Source organism: Salvia hispanica, chromosome 1 (assembly GCF_023119035.1).
Source record: "Salvia hispanica cultivar TCC Black 2014 chromosome 1, UniMelb_Shisp_WGS_1.0, whole genome shotgun sequence".
NCBI classification, from domain to species: Eukaryota; Viridiplantae; Streptophyta; class Magnoliopsida; order Lamiales; family Lamiaceae; genus Salvia; species Salvia hispanica.
This window is the reverse complement of record NC_062965.1, coordinates 6,118,497-6,144,194: the sequence shown is the minus strand read 5'-3', so window position 1 is coordinate 6,144,194 and position 25,698 is coordinate 6,118,497. Positions and strand designations below refer to the sequence as shown.

The following is a 25,698-nucleotide window of genomic DNA, read 5'->3' as shown; positions in this document are numbered from 1 at the left end:
TACTTTTTAAAAATATATAATTACCTTTTTGAGAAGGTAAATGAGAAATATACCTTCTCAATTTGCCTTTCCTCCTTCGAAATGCTCTTATTAAAGGTATAATTAAATAAGCATTAAGAAACTGGCGGATCCAAGAGGCGCAGGACGGGGCGACTGTCCCTTCCCAGTCGGCTGGAGAGCCTAAATATCCTTTGTGGTTGAGCTGGAAAAAAACAAAATCGCCCCCTTTGGGCATATAAAAATATGGGTTTTCATTGAATGTTATATTAAAATCAATGGCGTATTGATTGTGTTGTTGGTCTTTTAACTAAAGTCCATGATCAAGCCTCATTAAAAGCATTTTTTTTCTTTTAACCTTTGTTTCTTGATTTTATCCATTCATATGACTTCTTATTACCAAATTAAACAATAATTTTCTTGATTTTAACCTATAGTATTACTTTTTTATTTTTATATATTAATAATATATGATTTAACTTTATTATTAAAAATTATATTAACTTTTTTTAATATTTAATTCCACCTTTGCCATATTCGAATTCTGGATCTGCCAGATAAAATCTTGAGCAACAAGTTAGTTCAGGATTTGACAATCAAACGATCAAGACCACGTTGAGAAATTAACAAGTAGCAATATTGATTAAGGAATCCCAGATCCTACATTTGATTGGAGAATCAATGCATGGATCAAAAGAAATCGCACTAAAGCAATGATTATGCTTAAACGAGGAATCCTCCCAAGGTTAAAACCTCAAGAACACAACCTCTCTAATCCGCTGCAAAATCGAAGAGAGTGGGAGGAGAAATAGCATCACTGATTGTGTTAAATATTGATGACTGGAAATCAGAGATATTTGATGAATATGCTTTTAAATATTAGTACTAACTACGCGGTTACATTGCACATGCTCTTATTTCTGTGGTCGAGTGCAAGAGCAAGACTACTCTAGTAAAGTCCAAATTCACATGGTCCACCAGCCCACTAATAATGCAGAGTACACATATCTTGACCAAACAACAATAATTCAAATCCAAAAATAGCACTATAAAATCACAAAAATCCCATCTTACTTTTCCCATCCACCAACAACCATGCCACCACTACTCTTTATCAATATCATCACTTTCATTCTCTTCCACCCTCAAATCTCTGCTGCAGCACGGCTCTGTCATCCCAACGACAGAGCCGCGCTGACAGCATTCAAAAACAGCTTCACAAACCCCAACCCATTCCCCTCGTGGGACCCCGCCTTCGACTGCTGCGACTGGTACGGCGTCAAATGCAACGACACCACCAGCCGTGTCATCGGCCTCGACATAGCATCCCACGACTCCCTCACCGGCACCATCCCCTCGTCCCTCGCCAACCTAACGCACCTCCAAAATCTCCGCCTCCACAAGATCCCCAACCTAGTAGGCCAAATCCCACCCTCACTCACAAAAATACCTAAACTAAGATTCCTTGTAATAAGCTGGACAAACATCTCAGGACCAATCCCACATTTTCTTTCCCAAATCAAGAATCTAGCATACCTAGTCCTCTCCTTCAACCGCCTCTCCGGCACAATCCCTCCTTCTCTCCCAACTCTTCCGTACCTCTTCGCAATTGATTTAAGTCGAAACCAGCTCACCGGCCCCATCCCAGAAACGTTCGGACACTTCCAAAAAACCGCGGGATTCCCAGCACTCGACCTCTCTCACAACAAGCTCTCCGGGCCGCTTCCATCTTCTTTGGCCAATGTACCCTTCTCGTCGGTGGACGTCTCTAGAAACAATCTGACTGGCGATGCGTCTGTGTTCTTCGGGAAGGACAAGGCCGCGAGCAGCATTGACATATCGAGGAACGGGTTCGAGTTTGATCTGTCGAAGGTGAGCTTCATGGAGTCGCTAGATGTGTTGGACATATCGCATAACAGGATTTATGGGGAGATTCCGAAGCAGATAACGGAGGCTGTTTACTTGCAGTTTTTGAATGTTAGTTATAACAGATTGTGTGGGGAGATTCCGACGGGGTGGAAGCTGAGGTATAGATCTGAGCCTTGGGAGAATTCATCGTTTGTGCATAATCGGTGCCTTTGTGGGATTCCTTTAAATCCATGCAAATGATTGTCAATTTCAATTCTAATTAATGAGTTGTGAATAAGCTTTCTTTCTGCATTTGAAAGATTTTCAGTTTATGATCATAATCTTTGGATGCAAACAGTTCAAGTTTCAAGTAAGGCCCATCCTTACTAGCTCACAAGTAGGACTTTTTTTTTTTATCATTAATAAAGTAGGAGGGTAAAAAATGTTTTATTTTCTTTCTTCAAATTAAAAAATAAATAAAATGCAAAATATAGAGAAAGTCCATTATTATGATATCTTTAGGTTAATCTATCCGTCCAATATATAAAATGGGAGTTTTTGAGAAGTTTTAAAAAAATTTACAAGATTGCCATTTAATTTAAAATATTATATTCAATTAAATTGTGTAATTAAAAGGCAGCTACGTGGAGTAGGTAGGAGGCAAAATTAAGTTATTGAGATTCATATTTTAAAAATAAAACTGTAAACTAAAGTTAGTGGGCAGTTACAAATGAATATATTTTAAAAAGCATTTGTATAATTTATAAATACATGATCGTATACGTGTGGGAGTTACAAAAATTCAGGATAATTGGGTCAAATATTTATTAGTAAGGAAAAAATTTGTTGAGAACCCTCCGCCGAAACCCTCATTCACCGCTTCATTTCCGACTACAGACCACCCAACCTACTCTCATGTAATCATCCTTTCTCTTTCATATCTGTTTGCTGCGTTTCTTCTCAAATTATATATGCGGATTTCATGTTTGAGGCCATATACATTCAATGTCACATAGTTGTATGTAAAATTGAAATCTTATGTATCAAATCGTCGTGATATTGTTTCAAATTTGTGCAATTTTGTGCTAATATGTGGTATTTACCTTTTCAATTTTATGGATTTGTGCGTGATTTCGTTTTGGCATTGTGTAATCACATATATTCATATGTTCTTAGTCAATATGGTTTATACTTTATATAATTAAGTATAGCCTCTAAATTTTGATGTAAATATAATTAAGTATGCCTCTAAATTTTGCAGTTACATCAAGGGAAGGGAGGTTATGCGCATAACATTTTAGTCTATAAATATGTCATTTAAAGGTTGGATATCCACACATACTTACTTACCTTATCGTACTCAAGCATACTATTTTCGCTCTTACCATATGTGGTGTGGGCTGGACAAGTTTTATGGCCGTGGACAAGTTTTTGTGGTTGTAGCGTGGCTTTTCCATCGTATTATGGACACTCTTAGTACGACTCGCAACTAGCCCACTAATTTTGTAATGTATGTGTATGTGTCGTGTCGACAATTGTCTCATCATATAAGCAAATAACCCTTTAAAAATATATTAATTAAATACTTACGTAATTAACCACTAACGAAAATACATTACATAACTAAAATACCTCATGTAAATATGTTAAATACTAGGGTTAACTATGCTAAATTTATTTGCTAGAGGTATGTAATATATGAAAACCTAAAATGCTAGGGACTAAACTCATAGTTCACTACTCCCTCCGTTCCCCATTAGGAATCACACTTTGACCGGCCACGGGTTTTAAGAAATGTAAATAAAAGTTGATTTGAAAAAGTTAGTGGAATGTGGGACCTATTTTTTTATATTGGTTTTATAATAAAATGTGAGTGAATTGAGTTAGTGGAATGTGGGACCTACTTACCATTTATGGTAAAAATGAAGTGTGACTCTTAATTGGGGACGAATCGAAATGGAAAAGTGTGACTCTTAATAGGGGACGGAGGGAGTATAATTTAATATACGTTTCATTTCAACCAAAAAATTGTGTTAAAATTGTTGAAATTTATAAGAAGGAAAAAAATAGTTAAACGGCAATCTTTGTTGTATTGAATCAGATACTTTTTATAGCCCCTCTATCCTGGTTAAGATGATACTCCCTTTGTTCCATTAGAAATGAAACATTCGTTTTTGGACATAAAAATTTATGTAGTGTTGTTTTGTGAGTTAATAAAGAGAGAACAAAGTAAGACAAACCTCGTCCCCGTGTATTCACTCAATAGTTTAAGGGAAAAAGACAAATCTCCTCCCATGTCAATGCAATGTAGTATATGGATTTGTAGAAAAACTTGAGTTGTAACATCTCTTCCTACACATATTCCAATACATTATTATTATTATTATTATTATTATTATTATTGTTATTATTATTATTATTATTATTATTATTACAATTACAATTACTATTATTATTATTATTATTATTATTATTATTATTATTATTATTATTATTATTATATTATTATTATTATTAGTAGTAGTAGTAGTAGTAGAAGAGTGATTTCATATTTTTGAATGTTGATGTATGAAATTGTAATAATTTAAAAAAGAAAAAATATAGAAACTCGATTAATTTTAAGTGAGTCATCAACAACTAAGTAAATTAATACAGTACAAGTAAATATAGTCATGCTACAAATTCAAATGGTATCTATCTTATACTATATAGAAGTTGTTAAAGTGTGAGTATTATCTGAAATACTTGTTAGCCATTCTTTACGTAGAAAATAATAAAAATATAATACTAAAAGAAAGAAAGAAACCAAGCTGTCTACATATCTAAATAAACTCTCCCATTTCAATTAATGCAATCAATCGATCATGATGTATAGAAATCTTAATATCAAAAGATATGTCTAATTACATGACCTTTCGTTCTAATCTCATCATCCATCGTTCTTTTACCTAGCAAAAAGAGCCATGCTTTCAAATTAGAATGGAATATTTTATTAAATTTCCATGTAGCAAAAATGAAACAAAACCATCAAAGTTAGGTAAAAAAAATCAGTAAATATTGCTGGAAAAAAATGAATCGTTGGTAACTGAATTTTAATTTTTATACTCTAGCTATAATTTAACTTTAAAGATTAAAAATATAAATTGAGCCCAAATCCTTTTCGTTTCCTTTTTTCACGTTAGTATTTAGTCTCCGTATTATAGTTTCTTGTACTTTAGTAATTTTATTGTTAGCTTACGATAATATACATTTTACCGCTATTTAAGTTAGGAGTTTTTAATTGCATTAACTTTGTAATTTATTAAATTTAATTATTACAATCATCAATACATTTTTTCTTTCTTTTACCTATTGTTATTTAATTTACGTATTTTATTTTTATATCATCCTATTCATCATATTGGGTTGAAACATATTGGGCTAAAATAGGATAGTTAGGAATTGTGGACTAAAATAGGATATTTAGGAATCTCCGTTTATGCCGTTATGGTCAGTGTTCTTTCATGATAGAATATGAAAAATAATCATTTATTGCTCAACTATTGTGGGGTGACCTTTTCTATATACACATTAATTCCAAAATAGAAAGAGTATATTGTGTCGTTATATGTCGTTCGTTGATCAACGACTTTTCTAACCTACAAATTAGATAACTGACAAATGATGGAATATCATTAACCGTTTTCGAACGAAATATTTGTCATAAAAGTAGTTTCGGCATTTGTATCGTTATTAGTTGGTTGTATATATCGAGTACTCATTATACACCCTCAACGAATCTAAAATAAAAATAAAAATAATTTATTAATTTCAATACAAACTATTTTACTGTTTATACCATTATATATTATCGGGTAATCGTTATACACATGGAACGAATCTATAATAGTAGATAAATAATTTATGTCTTTTAACATACAAACTATTTCATTGTTTATACTGTAATATATTATCGAGTAATCATTATACACACACAACAAATTTATAATAGAAAATAAATAATTTATATCTTTTAACGCGAACTATTTCATTTGGTAGAATATATAGGTACACATTGTTCAACACCCACATTAAAAATACAAGAAAAATTAATTATTTAAAATTATACTAGTATATCTTTAAAAAAGTGTAGTATATTTTATTAGCGTATATATCTCTATTTAAATCCTTATTTTGTCTCTATGTAATCCTTATTTTCAAAATTATATTCCTTGAAAAAATATGGGTCCATGAGGAAGAGAAATTGTAACTGAAATTATATACCTGAAAAGCAAGATCAATTACTCTATTCCCATCTATATTTTATCTTATTAACTTGATGTTTAATTAGAAAAAGACAAACTTAAACTTCATCATCATGTCAATTCAATGAAATTATACACCATCACTGCGGTATTTTTTTTATAGTCTTCGTTATAGTTTCTTGTACTTTAGTAATTTTATTGTTAGCTTACGATTATATATATACATTTTACCGCTATTTAAGTTAGGAGTTTTTAATTGCATTAACTTTGTAATTTATAAATTTAATTACTACAATTATCAATACATTTTTTCTTTCTTTTACCTATTGTTATTTAATTTACGTATTTTATTTTTATATCATCCTATTCATCATATTGGGTTAAAACATATTGGGCTAAAATAGGATAGTTAGGAATTGTGGACTAAAATAGGATATTTAGGAAACTCCGTTTATGTCGTTATGGTCAGTGTTCTTTCATGATAGAATATGAGAAATAATCATTTATTGCTTAACTATTGTGGGGTGACCTTTTCTATATACATATTAATTCCAAAATAGAAAGAGTATATTGTGTCGTTATATGTCGTTCGTTGATCAACGACTTTTCTAACCTACAAATTAGATAACTGACAAATGATGGAATATCACAAATGATGGAATATCATTAACCGTTGTCGAACAAAATATTTGTCATAAAAGTAGTTTCTGCATTTGCATCGTTATTAGTTAGTTGTATATATCGAGTACTCATCATACACACTAAACGAATCTAAAATAAAAATATAAATAATTTATTAATTTCAATACAAACTATTTCACTGTTTATACCATTATATATTATCAAGTAATCATTATACACATGGAACGAATCTATAACAGTAAATAAATAATTTATGTCTTTTAACATACAAACTATTTCATTGTTTATACTGTCATATATTATCGAGTAATCATTATACACACACAACAAATTTATAATAGAAAATAAATAATTTATATCTTTAACACACGGACTATTTCATTTGGTAGAATATATATAGGTACATATTGTTTAACACCCTCATTAAAAATACTAGAAAAAATCAATTATTTAAAATTATACGATTATATCTTTAAAAAAGTGTAGTATATTTTATTAGCGTATATATCTCTATTTAAATCCTTATTTTGTCTCTATGTAATCCTTATTCCAAATTATATTCCTTGAAAAAATATGGGTCCATGTGGGAAAGAAGTTGTAACTGAAATTATATACCTGAAAAGCAACATCAATTTACTTCATTCCTATCTATAGTTTGTCTTGTTAGGAAGTACTTAATGTGTCATGAGGAAAAGACAAACTTCTTCATCATATCAATTCAATGAAATTATACACCATCACTGCAGTAAAGAAAGTAAGAAACCATATAGTCTGTATAATAAACTCTCACATTTCCTCTAACATAATATATCACTATATCATAATATAAATCTTAATATCAAGTATGTAAATTTGTTACATCTTAAACATAGAGATTATATTAATATTGTATTAAAGGAGTAAGACAAATGGAAAAATATACTATCAAAAGATATGTCAAATTACATGATTTTTTGTTCTTATCTCATCATCCAATAGCAAAAAGGCCATGCTTTCAAATTAGAGTGGCATATTGCATTAAATTCCGCATAGAAAAAATGAATAAAGACTATGAATGTTATTGCTAGATAGAAATGAATCTTTAGTTAGATGAGTCTTTAGTCACAATAAAGTATTTGAAGAAAAAGAAAATTGTGATATAATTGCATCTGAGTGCAACTACTATAAATAAGGGATGAAGCAGGGCCCAAAAATTGTGTCTAAGAGAGAGACTTTGCAAAAAAATCAAACTAGTTAGATTTTTCTTAAAAAAATAAGTAAAAATGACGGGCATTGAAGCTGCAGTTGTGATCGAAAGCTCCGTCCCTTCATCTGTTGCTGCTTCCGTGGCTGCGGCCGCTGAGGTTGAAGTGATCAAAACTACCGAGTCAAAGCTCACTAACCTTGACATTCAAACTATTCCCATTCTCGATTTTGATAAGTATGTAGAGTTTTTATTTTTCTTCATTTTTGCTATATATTTTTTTTATGATCTCTCTTTTTGTGTAAAATGCAGTGAACATTTTGTATGTTTTTTCCTTGTCTCTCCCTCTCTTCATGTATGTAGGAGCGTTCAGTTATGTTTAATTAGTCTTGTTTTTAATCTATCAGTTGCGTGTTAATGCATGCACTAACACACTATTTTTCGCTACACATTGTGTGCTACTTCAGTTCAGTGTGTGTTTTCTTTGCTTCATGTGTGCATTTTTCTCTTTATATTGTGACAAATTAAAGAAATATGGAATTATAATTTCAGGGGTGATCCCACCATGTATGAAGCCTACTGGAAATTAATTGGTGATGATTTCAAAATCACCATTTCAGCATCCGAAGCCCTCAGCTACTTCGCCAACCCCAAGAGTTTCTGCTGGTATATGCTCCCTAAACTCGAGCAAGAAATCAAGAATCTCCACAATTTGGTCGGAAACGCCATCGTGGAAGGTCGCCACATCGTGGTTGGGAATGGCTCCAGCCAGCTCATCCAAGCCGCTCTTTACGCCCTGGCTGAACCCCTCGACCCCCCAAGCCCCATCAGTGTTGTGTCTGCGGCTCCCTTCTACTCCGTCAGTCTTCAAATCCTCATCAATTAACATTGATTGTTTCATTCTAGATATTGTTTGGATCTAATTAAGTCTTTGTTGGTTGCAGTGCTATCCGCAGATAGCAAACTACATGAGATCGGGGTTGTTCAAATGGGGAGGCGATGCTCATGCTTACAATGATGACAAAGCCTACATAGAGATGGTCACTTCACCGAACAATCCTGATGGTGAATTAAGGGGCCCTGTGTTGAAGAGAGCCAATGGCATGCTCGTGCACGATCTTGCATACTATTGGCCTCAATACACGGCCATCACAAAGCCTGCTGATCAAAACATCATGCTATTCACCATATCTAAATGCACAGGACACGCAGGGTCGAGGATCGGGTAGAGGACCTAAAAATACATTGGTTTTATTGACATTAAATGACATTGTTTATATGTTTTTACATTAGGTTGGCTTCATTTTGTTTTTTTGGTGTATGTGAAGGTGGGCGATAGTGAAGGACCCTGATGTGGCGAAGCGGATGGTAAGATTCATGGAAATCAGCACCATCGGGGTGTCCAAGGAAGCTCAACTCAGAGCTATCACCATCTTGAAAATGATCTCCACCAACAGCTGCCCAAGTAATTTCTTCGAATTCGGGCGGTGTGTTATGGCTGAGCGATGGAAGAAGCTGCGAGAAGCTCTTCAAGGAAATGATGTTTTGCAGGTCCCTGACTTTCCTCCTCAACATTGCAACTTCAAACAAGACTATAACGAATGCCATCCAGGTAAAGAACGTCTAGCGGTTGTTTGACTATACATTCGCGTTGGTGATCGATATTGTATGATATTAATTATCTGTTTTGAACAGCTTACGCCTGGATGAAGGCCCAAGAGGGAGTCAATCTAGAAGAGGTAATGAAGGAGGAGAAAATTAGAGTACGAGGAGGCGGGAATTTCGGGTGCCCCAGTAATTATGCTAGGCTTAGTATGCTGGGCAGGGATAAAGACGTTGATTTGCTTCTAAAGAGGCTTCCCTCCATTTTTAAACGTCTAGCTCTTTGAACCCTTTGTTCGTAGCTTACATTGTTTCAGCCATGTGGCGCAGTGGTCTCGACACTTTGGTGTTTGTAAGCTATAAAACAACTTTGAATTAGTTTTGTAAGTTTTGTGCTCGTCTATTTTCATGACTACTCCATAATTTCTATGTGAGTGCTAAAAATACTCCTCTGAACTTAATTCAGTAAATCCCTTTACAATCTTAATATTCAAAGCCCTACATTACAATAAGTACATTATTCTATCATCAACTCTCCAATTCGCAATCATAGTTAAATTTCAAGCTTGAAATAAAGCACAGTTAGATCAGTTCATAGTTCAATTTCATTCATAAAATCACTACACAACCAAGTAATAATATCCTAAACATTATCTATTCCAAAATTCTAACAACAAAATTGGATGTTATATATGTATACAAAACTATGAAATCTCACACACATTGGTATAGTAGAAGAGAATGAGGGTAGAAATGACATTCCTTTGCTTGGTAGGAGTAGTATTATTTTTCCTTTTAAATCACTATTCCATTCCACATGGAAATAGTCATTCCTTCCAATATTAGCTAAGGAATGACCATTCCATTCCATTTTATTCTCCATTCTTCTTATTTTAAAATTTAATAAAATTATTACAACATAGGGGAGCATTAAGGTTCTATTGCCCGATTAGTGTTTAGTTCCAACTTAATATCAACCATTGGGGTTAAGATGTTGGACAGATTAGATTAGTAGGAATTTTGTTCTTTTTAATTATGTTTTCGTTCCTTTTCATTTTATTAATTATATTTTTCTTTTCTTAACATTTTATAAATTATATTTTTGTTTTGTTTTTTTCATCATTTGTATATATCAATTTTGATACAACATCGTATTTGTTTTTAATATTATATGAACTTATTGGTATTTTTTTCTTTTTTAGTTATATTTTTAGTTTCTATTCCATACAATGTTTTCTTTTTTAGATTGATGTTACCACCATTTTCTTTCTTTTTCTTTTTAATAATTATAATTTTTTTTCAATAGTAATAATTAGATTTTTTGTCCATGTTACTTTATAGTTGATCCATGATAAAAAATTTATGTTGAAATTATAATTGGCTAATTTTTTTATACATATCTATAAGTAGGTTGAGTTATATGAAATTATTCTATTGGTAAATTTAATGTATAATTTAATTTATCTTTAATTTTATTGAAAACCATACAAATTGTTAGGCGAAAGTAGCTATACATATTGATTATTGATTTTGTACATTGCAAATTAATTTTCTTAGTGCATAATGAAATTTTAAAAATGATGAGTAGTTATCTATTGTGTTTAATTCTTTATTGTGATATATTTTTATCTTCCTATTCCATGATTTAATACTTAAATATTATATTAAGTGATTTGTTTCAAATTTTTTATGCTTGAATGTTGATTTGTATAGATTTTTTATTATTAATATTGATTCTAATTTTGTTTAACTAATTAAAAATTAAAATTAATATTTTAAAAATATATTAATCTTTGCATAGCACAGGTATGATACTAGTACAAATAATATAGGAGTATTAATTTTTTTTCTTCATTAATATTTCATATCTCATGGAGTAATATGTAAAGTATCATACTATTTTATTTCCACTTAGCGATTAATATATTCACTAAAAAATGTAATAATTTTACAACATATATGAATCAGCATAAATTGACTTTTCTTTGCATAATTAATTCATTTTTGTCTCTTATCTCATGTGTAGGTATACAGGTTGGTGTATAATAAAGGGGAAGTAAGAGCCAAAATTTTGAAATTATAAAAAAGTTTTATTACACAATAGACATACAGGTTTTATATTACACAATACATAAAAAGTTTTAAAAAGAAAAAATAGCCCAAAATGGCACATCTTTTGCACAGCCCAGGGCTGCTGGTGAGGATCCTAATCCAAATCCTCGTCTTCTCCATCTTCTTGCTTATTATAGCTAGCGTATTTATAAACTAAAAAATCACATTTATACTTTATATAAAAAATGAAATAAATCACATCAAGACATATAGACAACTGAAAATAAATTCTACTATGATGAAAAATACATAGATTGCATGTTCATATGAGAAAAAAAATCCTCTTATAAGCAAAGTCAAATGATTCTCTTCGTAGAGAAAGATAGAGATCTTATTTTTTTTTTTAATTTCAAATTTTGAAATTTAATGTTAAATTTATTATTTGGTGAAAGTTTTGATTAATTATGACTTAAATTTAAACACACTTGTTTTCTTAATGATGAAACCTTATTTAATGTTAAAACTAACTTATTACTTGTGTATTTTGATTCTTATAAATATACTATTTTGCAGTTACAACTTTTTGATTTGTGTATTTTGATTCTTTATAACTTTAAATATATTTTGCACTTACAACTTTTACAATTACAGTTACAACTTTTTTTATTTGTGCATTCTGATTTTTTATAACTTTAAATTACAGTTACAATTTTTTGCAATTAACAATATGAGAAAGAAAAGGGCCAAAATTTCAAAACAAAAATGATATAAATATTAAAGTACACGATTCTAATCTTTGCAATAAATAAAGTTTTAAAAAGTAAATTAAAATAGCCCACAATGGCACAATTTTTGCACAGTCCAGTGCAGGTGAGGATCCTAATCCGAATCCTTGTCTTATCCATCTTCATGCTATATATAGCATATTTAAAAACTTAAAAAATCACATTTATACCTTATATAAAAATGAAATAAATCACATCAGGACATATAGACAATTGGAAATAAATACTACTATGATGAAAAATACATAGATTGCATGTTCTTATGAGAAAAACATCCTCTCATAAACAAAGTCAAATGATTCTCTTTATCGAGAAAGATAGAGATCTTATTTTTTTTATCTCAAATTTTGAATTCTAATGTTAAATTCATTATTTGGTGAAAGTGTGATTAATTATGAATTAAATTTAAACTAACTTTTTTATTTAATGGTGAAACCTTATTAATACAATCTCGACCCATAGAATAATTTAGCAGATTGTAATAACAGAAGAATCAGATAAGTAAATAAATAAAAGCACTAAGCATTTGAAAAATACATAATTACAGAGTAGTCATTATTGCATATTCACTCTAATTTGAGAAATCGGAATACAACATATAATTTAAAATCAGTTGATATGGTCAGCATTTCGATTCATACCCTGAAAAATAATCTTGAAATAAATGTTAGAATGTATGTATCAAAACAAGATTTTTTTCAAAAAGAAGAACAATTGAAAATAAATCACAAAATTTTAGTAAATTGTGTTGTATAAGATGAATGTGGCCACCTCATTCATCGACCTCATAGTTTTTCGGACGCTTTGGTGCATATAAAACTGAAATTGAAAAATAATATTAAATTTTTTTAGGAAAATGAAATAATTAAACATGAGTGCAAAAATCATAACAACCCGTGCAGTGCGAAAACTGTGCCGTTTTGTGCAGTTTTTTTTTTCATTTTCCTAAAATAATTTTTTTATTATTACATTAAAAATATGTTGTGCGAATCATTACCTTCTCCATCTTCTGCGACCCAGTACGCTCGCGAAGCTGAACTTGCCAAGTGCCTTCTGATCGTTGTGCGATCGGAAGGTTGCTTTTGTTGTCAATGTTCGGGTATACTTCTCCCACAACGGGAGAGAGCTTCCCGATTTGTTGGCGATCAGTTTCCTTCGCCATTATCTTCCTCTTCCCATCCTTCCCAAAAGGAGTTAAAACATAGAAAATATAGTTTTCTGTGCTAACCTATAATGATAGAAGCAAAGCTACGTTAGAATACTTGTATTAATTCAAGGCTTCAAGCACAATTAAATATTTTGTTTTCATGATAACCATGTGTATATATACCTCTTTCATTGTCAACACATTTTTGCACATAGCTGCACAGTAAGAGACTCGACGAGTATATAGCTTACTTTCCATTCTTGTTGCTCTTCTAAGAGTTCGTTCCCTTCTTGTAACATCTTCCTGTAATATAAAAAAAGAAGTAAATGTAAGAAAATATATATATTTGTTATACAATTTTGTTTATGTAGAAGCTAACCATTTTCATAAAAATAAAATTTAATTGAATAAAATGTTTATGTGATAATTAAATAGCCAGATCTGATTTTGCTATTTTAGGTATAAACATTATTAATGCTAAGATAGGTATGTGACCTGTAAATCATAATGACTTGCATTATTTTTACTAAATATTAATTACAACGGCCTTATGTATATTAAAAATAACAAGATAAGAATGTATACACTAACTAAGGATTAATTAATCAAACATGAATTAATAACTGAAAATTGATAAATACATAAAAATTCCTAGCGAAACCCTAAAAATTAAACCAACACACAAGAAATTAAAAATCCCAAAGAATCTAGGGACTGAAAATGAGACACAAAACTTCGAACACATCGAATCTCATGTCTTTTTCCCACGGGAAAGAAGATCGATTTCTAGAACTCTCTGCTTACAGAGACCTTCGCCTCTTCGACGTTATAACCATGAAAATAAATATTATAAATAAGCTAAGAATGAGTGAATTAAACTAACAAATGGAAGCCTTTGATTTAGAGGCATCGGGAACAGTACACCATTGACCCTAAAGCATTGGTACTGTTCATCCCATTTCCATTCCAATTCTTGAATCTGCAAAATCAGATCCGAACATAAACATCATGAGAGAGAGAGAGAGAGAGAGAGAGAGAGAGAGAGAGAGATGCATACATTTACATTGGAGTTGGAAGTAGAGGCCATTTGCTTGAAGAAATGATCTGAGAGAATGAAGCTAAGGAGACTGAAACTAAGTGTTGAGAGAGAGTGAGAGAGATGAGTGAAATGTTGAACATTGAGACCGCTATTTAAAGATGGTCTTTGCCCTAAGAATTTTTTTTGCAGTACTCAAAATAAAAATATAGTAGCTTTTTTTCTTGGTATTTCAACCATGGATTTCATGTTGAGATGATAAAACCAATCCTTAGACACAAAGTCAAATGATTCTCATCCAGATTTTAAAAATTTAATTTTAAACTTACTATTTGGTGAGAGTGTAATTAATTAGGACCTGAATTTAAACCAAGCTTGTTTCATTTAATGCTGAAATCTTATTAAGTGACTAATTGCAACAAACCTATATTTGAACTAACCTTTTTTGAGTTTTTCTTATATTGAGTGACTAATTGCAACTATTTTTGTCGTATGTTGGCCGTTGAGCGGATATTGTCACGATGATATTTGTCGTTAGTTTATCGTTATGGACTATTAGTTGATTTAATTTTATATTCATTGTTTGGTAAAAGAATGAATCTGATTTAATTTCATAAAATTAATGTTATTGAACAATAACTGTCAGAACGATCTGTTGGTCGTTGAACAATAATTGTTAAAAAGATTTTTGTTGTTTGTCGTTTGTTGCTCGTTGAATGGTAAACTAAAAACTATGACAACTATCTTTGTCGTTAGTTAACAGTGATATTTATTATTGACTAATTAAATGTCATACTTATTATTTGTTAAAATAATTTAATCTTTTTCGTTAGTTGACCGTTGAACAATAACCGTAAAACAGTCTTTGTCATGAGTTGATAGTTGATTTAGGATTTGTCGTTGAATAATAAATGTCATGATGATCTTTGTCGTTAATTGAACTTCGAACAATAACTGTCACAACGACCTGTTGGCCGTTGAACAACGATCGTTTTTGTTCGTTTAGTGTTGCATAATATTGATTAGATATACGTGCTTTTTCAAACTTAATGTTAAATCGAATATTTGGTGAAAGAATAATTCCGATTTATAATAAACACGGAACTCTTATTCTGCAACTTACAATTATCTTTGGCGTTTGTTGGTCGTTGCACTAATCTTTTTTATCCACTTTTCTTTATATTTCTTATTATTCAGATTTAGCTAAATTGAAACTTCAAATTGTGGACATAGAATGTAGTTAGTTCATTATTTATCTAGTGTGAGAGAGGATATTTTGCTAAAATTATGAGAATAAAATATTAAATATTTTTTTTTATGAAAATATACTACTATCTAGAGTTATGACTTTTTATGTAAAAAAAGAACACTTTTATCTACATTAATTTCTCTACAAAGAATGAAATTGTTCTTATCTCATGTGTAGATATACTCGTATAAAGGGTGATGGACAATTAAGACGAAGAAATTGTCAAAATCCCAAAATAATAATGGAATGAAAAATTAAATTAGATTTACAAATTTTTGCAATTGATGGTATGATGACAAAATTCCAAATGGCAAGAATAATTAAATTACATTTACCGCCTTTTGCAATTAATGATTTGAAGCTAAAATCTCAAAATAAAAATGACAAGAAAAATAAAAATAAAATAACAACCTTTGGAATTAATGATATGAGAAAGAAAAGAGCCAAAATTCGAAAATAAATAGCACAAATAATTAAATTAAGTTATAACTTTCTGCCATTAATGAAATGAGAAAGAAAAAGGCTAAAATCCCAAATAAGAAAAGCATGAAAAATTAAATTATAGTTATAACTTTTTGCAATTAATAATATGAGGAAAAAAGAGCTTAAATCCCAAAATAAAATTGACATAAAAAATTAATTACAGTTATAACTTTTTGCAGTTAATGATATGAGTGTGAGAAGGGAAATTTTAAAGAGATAAATATATTTTGATTCTTTATAACCTGAATAAAAGCTTGAATAATATTTTGTTAATAATAAAATGTGTGATGAGTATGCTAGATTAATAAAGATCATGAGAAATAATCTGTACTTTGGATGTAAAAACCATAACAATTTGAAAAGAGTCAACGACTTTGAATCTTTGATAATGGTACTAATTTTCTTTTTTCGATCTCTTACTTTTTCGATAAAACCCACCTTTTGTTCACTTTTCTTTTCTTATTTTGATTTACTTCCTTTTTGTTTTCTTTCCTAATTTTTTATCTGTTATGTTTTCTTTATTTTTCTTTCATTACCTTAATTTTTAATTATCTAATGTTATTTATGTAATGTTAGTTATGGAAGAACTTTTATTTCAATATATATTATAATTTTCTTGAAATTAAATAAAATATATACTTAAAGCATAGTTCTAAAATATATACACGGCTACATGACTCTTTAGATAATATATAATATTTTTCATAAAAAGATACTGTTTATATTGTATTCTCATAATTTCCGCAAAATATCATTTCATACAGTCATGTCATTTATTTCAAAAAGTTGTAACTGTAGTGTAATTATTCATGTCATTTTTTTATTTTGGGATTTTGGTTCTTTTCTTCCTCGTATCGTTAATTACAAAAAGTTGTAACTGTATTTAATTTTTCATGCTATTTTTGTTTCGGGATTTTGACTTTTTTTCTTTCTCATATCATTAATAGAAAAAAGTTGTAACACTAATTTAATTTTTCATGCCATTTTTTTATTTTTCAATTTTGGCTCTTTCTTCCTCATCATTAATTGTAAATGGTTGTAAATATAGTTTAATTTTTTATACCATTTTTTATTTTGGTTGATTCTTTCTCCCACTTAATTATACACCAACTTATAGTTACAACCAATTTATTTTTACACCAACTTATAGTTACAACCAATTTATTTTTGGGATTTTTTCAGTTACAAGTAATTTGTGAGGAATCTACATATGATATAAGAACAAAATCATTCTACATAGGGAAGGCTGATTCATACATACTAAAATATTATAACATTTTTTAATGAATATATCATATATGGAATCGCTAAGTGAAGAATAAAAATATGACTGTTTACATATTAATATGAAAGGAAATATTAAGGAAGTGATAAATAAATATTTCATTAGTAGGTGTTTCAAATTAGACGGGGAAAAAGAAATTAAATAAATCGGATTTAATCAGTCACTCCTACATTAATTTAGAGAAAGAAAAATAATTAAAATATCAATTGAGTTTATTTTATTTTGGTTTTCATTTTTTTCTAATCCAATTTCTATTATGTTCAATTTCAGATACTCTTAAACTAATTAGAAATGATTTTTCATTTACAACTGTGATGGCTGAACTTATTAGATACTCTCTCCGTTTCACTCACATTTTATTATAAAACTAATATAAAAAAATAGGACCCACATTTCAATATCTTTTTTCACCAACTTTCTTTTACATTTTTTAAAACTCGTGCCGAACTCAACTGAGACTCCTAACGTGGGACGGAGGGAGTAGAAAAGAAATATTTTATCAGCTAAATAAAAGTTTCATAAATGAGCTTTACCATGAAAAAACAAGTTTATTTTAACTTTATATCTAATTTATACTTTCATCAAAAAATCAATTTAACATTAGATTTTTAAGTTTAATGTAAAATTGATTTTAACGACAAGTAATAAAGATCGCCGAGGCAATAATTGTTAACTACCAACTAACTTCATCGACAAATAATAAATATAATTGTCAACTAACGAAAAAGATCATTGCCACAAACAATATTGCTCAACGGCCAATAGATGACAAAGATCGTTGCAAGTTATAGAATTATTCTATTACCAAATATTAAATTTCACATTTAATTGAATATTTGACAAATATCAACTAATGACAAAGATCATCAACGACCGACAGATGATAAATATAGTTGTAAATTATGAAAATAAGAGTTTTTCCATGAAAAAGCGTAGTTTAATTTAAATACGTATTATTATTGTACAAAATAAAGAATATAACGTTAGATTAACGGTTTGTTTTTAACCATAAACTAACAACAAAGATCGTCGCGATAACTACAACGCAACGACTTACATACACCAAATATCGTAAGCTACATAATAAGAGTTTCACCATGTAAAAAAAAAGCTTTGTTTACATATTTTGGTCATATTCAATTACACTTTCATCAAATAATAAATTTAAAAGTACTCCGTAAAGAGAATCGTTTGACTATTTAAATCCTAATTAGTTACATTTCACCAAATAATAAAATCTGAAATAAATAATATCCCTGTCTTGTCTTTTCCGTGAAGAGAATCGTTTGACATTTTATTATAGAAGGGTGCTTTTTCCATCATAATTAAAGATTTTAATTTTTGGCAAATGCTATCTATAAATAGCCTCTCAACTCACACACATTTCACTCATCTCTCTCTGTCTCAACTGCTATCTTCATTCTTCTTTGCCTCTTCTCTCTCAAATAGCTCACTTTCTTCAAGGAAATGGCATCATCCAATTCCAGTGAAGATGTAAGCGCCTCTCTCTCTCTCTCTCACACACACATATACTTATGTGCATTTTAATTTTAGGGTTTAACTAGAATTTCTAATTTATTTGTATAATATTATTTTTAATAAATTTGTATAGAATGGTAATTTTATACTTGATATACATCTGGTTAATTTCATTTTTCTGGAAATGGTTAGCTTCTACATAAACAAAGCTTGTATATATTTTCTCTCAGAATTTTGGTACTTATTTATTATAGGAGGAAGATGTTGTAAGAAGGGCTAGAAATCTCACGAGAGCCACTGAGGGAGAAGTCTACCCGAACATCGACAATCGAAGCAACCTTATGATCGCACAACGATTACAAGTCATGTGGCTAGTCCAGCTTCGCGAGCGTAATGAGTCTCAAAAGATGGAGAAGGTAAGGAATTTATCTCAAAATCATCCGATAATATATTAACTCGTGAAACTTATATATCGGTTCAGATATCTCTATATATGTAGTTGTGACTACAAAATATTTTATAAAAACACACACACACTCACACTCATGTCTATTTTAATTTTGGGATCTTATTTTGCAGAGTCCACAAATGGAATGGCATGACGAGGACCAATGCTTCAAGATCGATGGTGTCCTCTCCCCTATGCCTCTACATGAGAAGCCTCCTTTTGTTAGTTTCATTCCCTCATTCATAATAATAATATTATTATTATTTTATTTTTTTTACATAAAAAATTTTTGCTAGCTTATTTTAATTTCTGGTTCGTGTCAATGTAGCTATCCGTAATCAAGAGAGATCAAAATGAAGAGATCATACTCAAAAAAGAGGAGAATAATGACATGGAGGAGCCCTACATATCAAGGGCTTACGTCCTCAGCCTTCTCAAGCAAACAATCATGACAGAGAGAGAATCACCACCTCAAGCGCCTAAGAAAGTGTGGAGACGCCTTCAGGAGGATATTGTGAGCTCTCCATTCAACGAGGAAATGGTGGAGTTTCTGGCGTGGTTAAATGATGAGGAGAGCGAAAATGGTGGAGTTTCCGGCAGTGTGTTGTAGCTCTTCAACAGCGTTGCCATGGTAACAATTTTTTTAAAAAAAAAATGCATAAAAAATATTATCTTCATTTCAATAAAATAGACTTATTTTAAGAGGATTTTAATATATAATTATTAAAATAAAGGAGAAATATAATGAAAAAAATCTTTGAAATCGTATACATCTCTGATCTCATGTTGCTAATTTTGGGATCTTATTTTTGTAGATTCTGGAAATGGAATGGGATGAGGAGGACCAATTCATTCAAGATCAATCATGTCCTCTTTCATATACCTCATTTTAGCATAGGCGTTATGTTTATTTTCATAAAATTGTGTGTGTAGGAACTACGATATGGGATCCCTCATTCTTAGCATAGTTATTATGTTTAGTTTCATAAAATTGTGAATGTTGGAACTATTATATGGGATCCCATTTATAAGCAAAGTCAAATGATTCTCTTTGTATAGAGCGGTAGAGATCCTTTAATAATTGTTAAATTATGTTAATCCATGCAAAACACCACTTCCGCTGCCAGTTCCATCAATTGGTATCAGAGCCAGTCTTTGGCTCTGATTATTTGGATTTAAATTTCGCGAATTTCATGTATGCATGTGTTATTTGATTTCGTAGCATGTTCTTATTTTATTCTTTATAATTATGCATGATGAACTCAAGAACATTCGAATCAATAGAACTTGAATTATTTGAACGCACGAGATGTGCGATTCGTCGGCGCTTGCGCCGGGACGAATCGCGCTACATGCGATCGAAGAGGGTTGTCGAATTGAGTGGGAGCCGAGGGTCGACGGTGATGGGGCGACGCGCTGGCGAGCGTGGGCTCGTCCGCGCCGCCGGCCAAGACCGCGAAACCCTAGGCGGCACCCGGTGCGAATCGACGGTGGTGGAGAGCGAACTAGCTCGCTGCTCGTCCGAGAGCAGCGGCTTCTCTCTGCCGCGACGAACCCTAACCCTAGTCGTCTAGCCCTAGCGGCGCATGACCTAGAGTAGCCACGACGAGAACGGCGGTTGCTGGTTCGCGCGAGGCCGCCTGAGCAGTGGGAGCTCGCCGGAGCTACGCGGCCATCCCTGCGTTGACGAAGACCGGGGGAGTGTCTCGGCGGTTTTACGCTGGGAGAGAGGGAGGAGGAAGCAGCGCCCCTTCGGGCGCGGGCTGCCGGCGGCGGTCGGGCGGCGAATTCGCCTCCCCGGCGAGCGTCTCTGGGGGATGTCTTCAAATCTTCGTCGTGTTGATTCGTGCAAACCTCAAATCACAAGATACTGACGAAAGATTATTTTGATGATTATTTAATTCATAAATTAAAAGATATCATTAAAAATAATATTATTTAATGAAATAAAATATTTTGGGAAGATTTCCCTAGATTTTAGGAATATTTTGATTATTTTCTATATCTATGAATATTTTATATCCTAGATGATATAGAGTAATGAGTAATGAGTAATTATCCATTGTGTTTAATTCTTTATTGGGATAGATTTTTATCTTTCTACTCCATGAGTTAATGTTTAAACATTATATTATGTGATTTGTTTCAAATTTTTTATGCTTTAATGTTAATTTGTATAGATTTTTAATTCTCAAATAACTAAATTGTTCCTCATATTATTCATTGTTAATATTGATTCTAATTTTATTTAATTACTTTGAAATTGAAAATTAATATTTTAAAAATATACTTTAATAATATATTTTAAAAATTAATATCGATTCTAATTTTTAATTCTCTAATATTTTTATTCACTGCATCGCTCCTTGTACACTGTGGCCCATTTCTGATCGTCGAACTGCTTCATCGACTCCAACAGTTCCTTAGTCAGCCACACCTCTGGGCGTCCTGGAATAAACTCCTCTTCAGATTCTTCAGCTTCAGAATTTGGTTCAGGAGTAGGCTTGTCCTGTTCCTCGGTCGAGGGAACGTCAGTCACTGGGGAAAGGGTCTCCTCAACCTCCTTTCCTCAGACGGGGTCGCCGCTGCCTTTCCTTTCCTTGCCCTTTCCTTGGTCAGGCGACGTTCCTCCGCCTCTTCCGCGTCTGTCCCTCGAGCAGGGAACTCCTCCTTCTCAGCATAAACCAAGTCATCAACCTCGTCGAGGAGACTCTTCCTGGCTAGTCTCCTTTCTGCCCTCTTGTCCACATGGGGATCACTCTCCTCTTGGTCATCCACTAGGTCCACGATCAGATTTAGCCCTTCCTCTGCGGGCTCCGGTACTCCAGTAATATGTAGATATGTCTCTTCCACAAGTTTTCCCGGGGTTTCCCCCACATCATCCACCATCGGGTTGCCCCCTCAATATAAACGGGGGTTTCCCCCCTGACATCACTCGGGGTCTCCCCCTCTTCCATGAGTTCAAGGGTCGCACCCCTGAAATCCATCGGGGTTTCATCCCCAGTCTCCATAGGGGTTTCCCCCTCAAAACTACCAATGTTTGAACAGGGGTTTCCCCCTCAGCAACTTCTACCACCACAGGGGTTTCCTCCTCCACATCGTCTTCCATAACAGGGGTTTCCCTCTCACCATCTTTCTCACCCTCAGAGTTAGGGTTTCCGTTACCTTGTCGTTCGGTCTCCACCTCCGTTTCGCTGTTCTTCTGCCCACCATCTACCGGACGTTCATGTGTTGCCTCTTCTGTATCCGCCTCTCGTGAAGCGGTTTCTGCTTGTTGAGATCCAGAATCTTGAGGCCTTTCTTCTTGGAGAACTGCTGGTTGCGCCGCCGAATCCTCTGGAATCGTCAGTGGTGGTGTGGCCGGCGCGGGTGTCATTAGGCTAGCGGAGAATAGAGCGTAGACTTCCTTCGCTTTCTCGACGCTACCTAATTTTTGTGTCAATTCTGCTAACAGAACTGCGTCATACGCCGTTGGCTGCGAACTTCCGGTGGCTTGGGTTGGATCCATTACTGCAGATCTGAAATCAAAGAGAAACTTGGTCGAATTTGGTTAGGGTTTGTGTTTCTAGAGAGAGAATGAAAGTAGAGAGAAGGGAGAGGAAATGCAGTTTTCGTCGATTGGGATTATTGGAGAGAGAAGCGACGGTTTTCCTTTTCTGATGAAAAGATGGTGCGGTTGCAGGCGTGATGTAAGCAACCGTACACCTCCCATAAATATCGGCCAAATTTTGAAATTCAAATTATCTCCATCCCTCCTTGATCTCTTCCTCCAGGCTCTCCTTGACTTCTTCCTCCAGGCTTTCCTTCCCTAGCTGACTTCTCTGACCATGACCTTTTTTTAAAAAAAAAAATTGAAGACGCCAGACTCCTAGGTCAAGGTTAGAGAATACAAAATTGGTTGTCCCTTGGAGTCTGGTACTTTGAAAATATTTTTGGGAGATTTAAATTGTATATACTATATTTTTTTATTTTTATTTTCCTTTGTTTGAAAAGTAGTTAAACTATTTACACATTCCTTTTGAGTATCCCCGAGATTCCCTGGTTCAGTGCATATTTTCAAAAATGTCAACCAATTTACCTGACCCAGGAATTCATCGAGAATACCTCCTCGTCTGTCTAGGTGATAGTAGAGAGTGCGCGTAGTGGCACTTCCTCCACTACACACAGCTCATAATTATCCCTATAGACTTTCACTCTATGACCATTAACAAGAAAAGGGACCGAGTTAGAGGCACTTCCCTGGATTTCCACTGCTTCGTTTGCGCGGAGGCCGACGATGGTATATGGACCGATCCACTTTGACTTCAACTTCCCTGGCATCAGCTTGAGCCGGGATTGGAAAAGGAGCACCTTCTGTCCCACATGGAGTTCCTTGACCCGGAGATTTTTGTCATGCCATAACTTCGTCCTTTCCTTGTACCACATGGCAGACTCATACGACTCCAGCCTCAGCTCTTCCAGTTCTTGTAACTGTAATTTCCTTTCTTCTTCACAAGCCGAAGGCTTCATGTTCAACTCTTTTACTGCCCAGTACGTCTTGTGCTCGATACCCACGGGTAGGTGGCACATCTTGCCAAATACAAGCCTGCAAGGCGACATCCCAATAGGCGTCTTAAAAGCAGTTTTGTAGGCCCATAATGCATCACCGAGCCTCTTGCTCCAGTCCTTCCTTGACGGATTAACTGTCTTCTCCAATATCGCCTTGATCTCGCGATTAGAAATCTCCGCTTGGCCATTAGACTGAGGGTGGTACGGGGTAGATACTCTATGGTGAACACCATATTTCTTCATCAGAGCCTCGATGGTGCGATTACAGAAATGTGTTCCTTGATCTGAGACGATGGCTCTAGGAACTCCATATCTGTTGAAAATATTGGCCTTCAGAAATTTTTCCACCTCCTTCGATTCACATGTTGTGGTGGCCTTAGCTTCTATCCACTTAGACACATAGTCTACTGCAACCAATATATAAGTGTTCCCACAGGATGATGGAAATGGTCCCATGAAGTCCATTCCCCATACGTCAAAAATTTCGCAAACAATCACCGGAACCTGAGGCATCTCGTCCCTCCTTGAAATTCCCCCTGTCTGTTGGCATCTCTCGCAACACTGACAAAATTCAAAGGCATCTTTATTGAGTGTCGGCCAGTAAAAACCGCTGTCCAATACTTTCCTTGCTGTCTTCCTCGGTCCAAAGTGACCTCCGCATGCCAAAGTGTGGCAATGAATTAGCACATCTCTTTGTTCCCATTCGGGAATGCAGCGCCTAATCACTTGATCTGAACACATCTTCCACAAGTAAGTGACGGACCAGATGTTCCCCCACTCTTTCGAATGTTGTGATGGTTTTCGTATGTAATTTGGAGTGTATCCAACTGATCAGGAAGAGATTCCCGACCCAGCTGAGTCGTTGATACGATAACCAGGACCTGGCTTCAAACAAGTTTCCTCAACCCACTTCTACTGATTAGTATAATGGAGGTAAGGGTCGATTCCCACGAGGATGGACACGTTTTGATAACTGCGGTGACTTTCCTGGGTGTTTTGGTTAGCTACCACGCTTGGGTTGAGATTTTACCTAGACATGAAATAAAGGTGGTACTCTACTGACTAGTAGGCGTGAAAATAACAGACATGTGGGAGTGTTCGTGAAAATAGGGGACAATGTGTCTCAGAGGCATATGAAAAGTAGACAGTTACTAAAAGGGGAAATTTAGACTACAAGGCATATTTGGTGGCTGGGTGGTTCTCTGACAGGTCTGGGCAGTACATCTGAAAAGTAGGGAACAAAAGCAAAAGTAACTTAAAAGTAAAGTGGTTCAAACTAAAGTTGATTTTGACGTTTTCTTCTTCACCAAGTATTAACAGAATTCAGATAAACTCAAACACCATGACTGAACTTCAGATTCACAAATTCAAACTTAAGATCCATCGATTTAAATGCTCAAACTTAAATTAAACAGTGAAACTGCAACTTTACTTCTACTGACTGACATGCAAGGTGGTAATCACGGCGCAGAAAAGAAACTCATGCACGAAAACTTGACTAAACATAGCTACAACTTTGAATCAACAACTCCCGATAAGAAAACACTTAGAAATTGAAAGCAATAACTAAATCTAACTTTCCTAGGCAGAATGAAGCAAACTCGAACCAAAGTGACATGCGAAATAGAAACTTCATAATGTAAATGTTGGAAAATAACAAAGTACTTCAA

The 25,698-nt window shown here is 33.1% G+C and overlaps 3 protein-coding genes across 3 annotated transcripts; all 3 read left to right on the top strand.

Annotated features, from left to right (window-relative positions):
* Nucleotides 1-1,090: 1,090 nt before the first annotated feature.
* On the top strand, nt 1,091-2,177 carry LOC125218904 (polygalacturonase inhibitor 1-like). Its single transcript, XM_048120707.1, has one exon. It carries the CDS (start codon nt 1,093-1,095, stop codon nt 2,104-2,106), a length of 1,014 nt encoding a protein of 337 aa, XP_047976664.1. The 5' UTR covers nt 1,091-1,092; the 3' UTR covers nt 2,107-2,177.
* Nucleotides 2,178-7,993: 5,816 nt separating this feature from the next.
* LOC125185903 (tryptophan aminotransferase-related protein 1-like) lies at nt 7,994-9,803 on the top strand. Its single transcript, XM_048082289.1, has 5 exons — nt 7,994-8,151; nt 8,467-8,773; nt 8,859-9,139; nt 9,243-9,526; nt 9,610-9,803. Exons 1-5 carry the CDS (start codon nt 7,994-7,996, stop codon nt 9,801-9,803), a joined length of 1,224 nt encoding a protein of 407 aa, XP_047938246.1.
* Nucleotides 9,804-18,958: 9,155 nt separating this feature from the next.
* On the top strand, nt 18,959-20,543 carry LOC125208455. Its single transcript, XM_048108080.1, has 5 exons — nt 18,959-19,047; nt 19,287-19,448; nt 19,612-19,701; nt 19,809-20,111; nt 20,296-20,543. The coding sequence occupies exons 1-4, from the start codon at nt 19,021-19,023 to the stop codon at nt 20,088-20,090; spliced, it is 561 nt and encodes a 186-aa protein (XP_047964037.1). The 5' UTR covers nt 18,959-19,020; the 3' UTR covers nt 20,091-20,111; nt 20,296-20,543.
* The last annotated feature ends 5,155 nt before the right edge of the window (nt 20,544-25,698 follow it).

Bases quoted from the DNA above. Each gene is read 5' to 3' on its own strand.
- LOC125218904 (XM_048120707.1), top strand. From the start codon at position 1,093: ATGCCACCACTACTCTTTATCAATATCATCACTTTCATTCTCTTCCAC.
- LOC125185903 (XM_048082289.1), top strand. From the start codon at position 7,994: ATGACGGGCATTGAAGCTGCAGTTGTGATCGAAAGCTCCGTCCCTTCA. The intron at 8,774-8,858 runs GTCAGTCTTCAA...TGTTGGTTGCAG, and splicing joins CTGCGGCTCCCTTCTACTCC to TGCTATCCGCAGATAGCAAA. The intron at 9,140-9,242 runs GTAGAGGACCTA...GTGTATGTGAAG, and splicing joins CACGCAGGGTCGAGGATCGG to GTGGGCGATAGTGAAGGACC.
- LOC125208455 (XM_048108080.1), top strand. From the start codon at position 19,021: ATGGCATCATCCAATTCCAGTGAAGAT. The intron at 19,048-19,286 runs GTAAGCGCCTCT...TATTTATTATAG, and splicing joins CATCCAATTCCAGTGAAGAT to GAGGAAGATGTTGTAAGAAG. The intron at 19,702-19,808 runs GTTAGTTTCATT...GTGTCAATGTAG, and splicing joins TACATGAGAAGCCTCCTTTT to CTATCCGTAATCAAGAGAGA.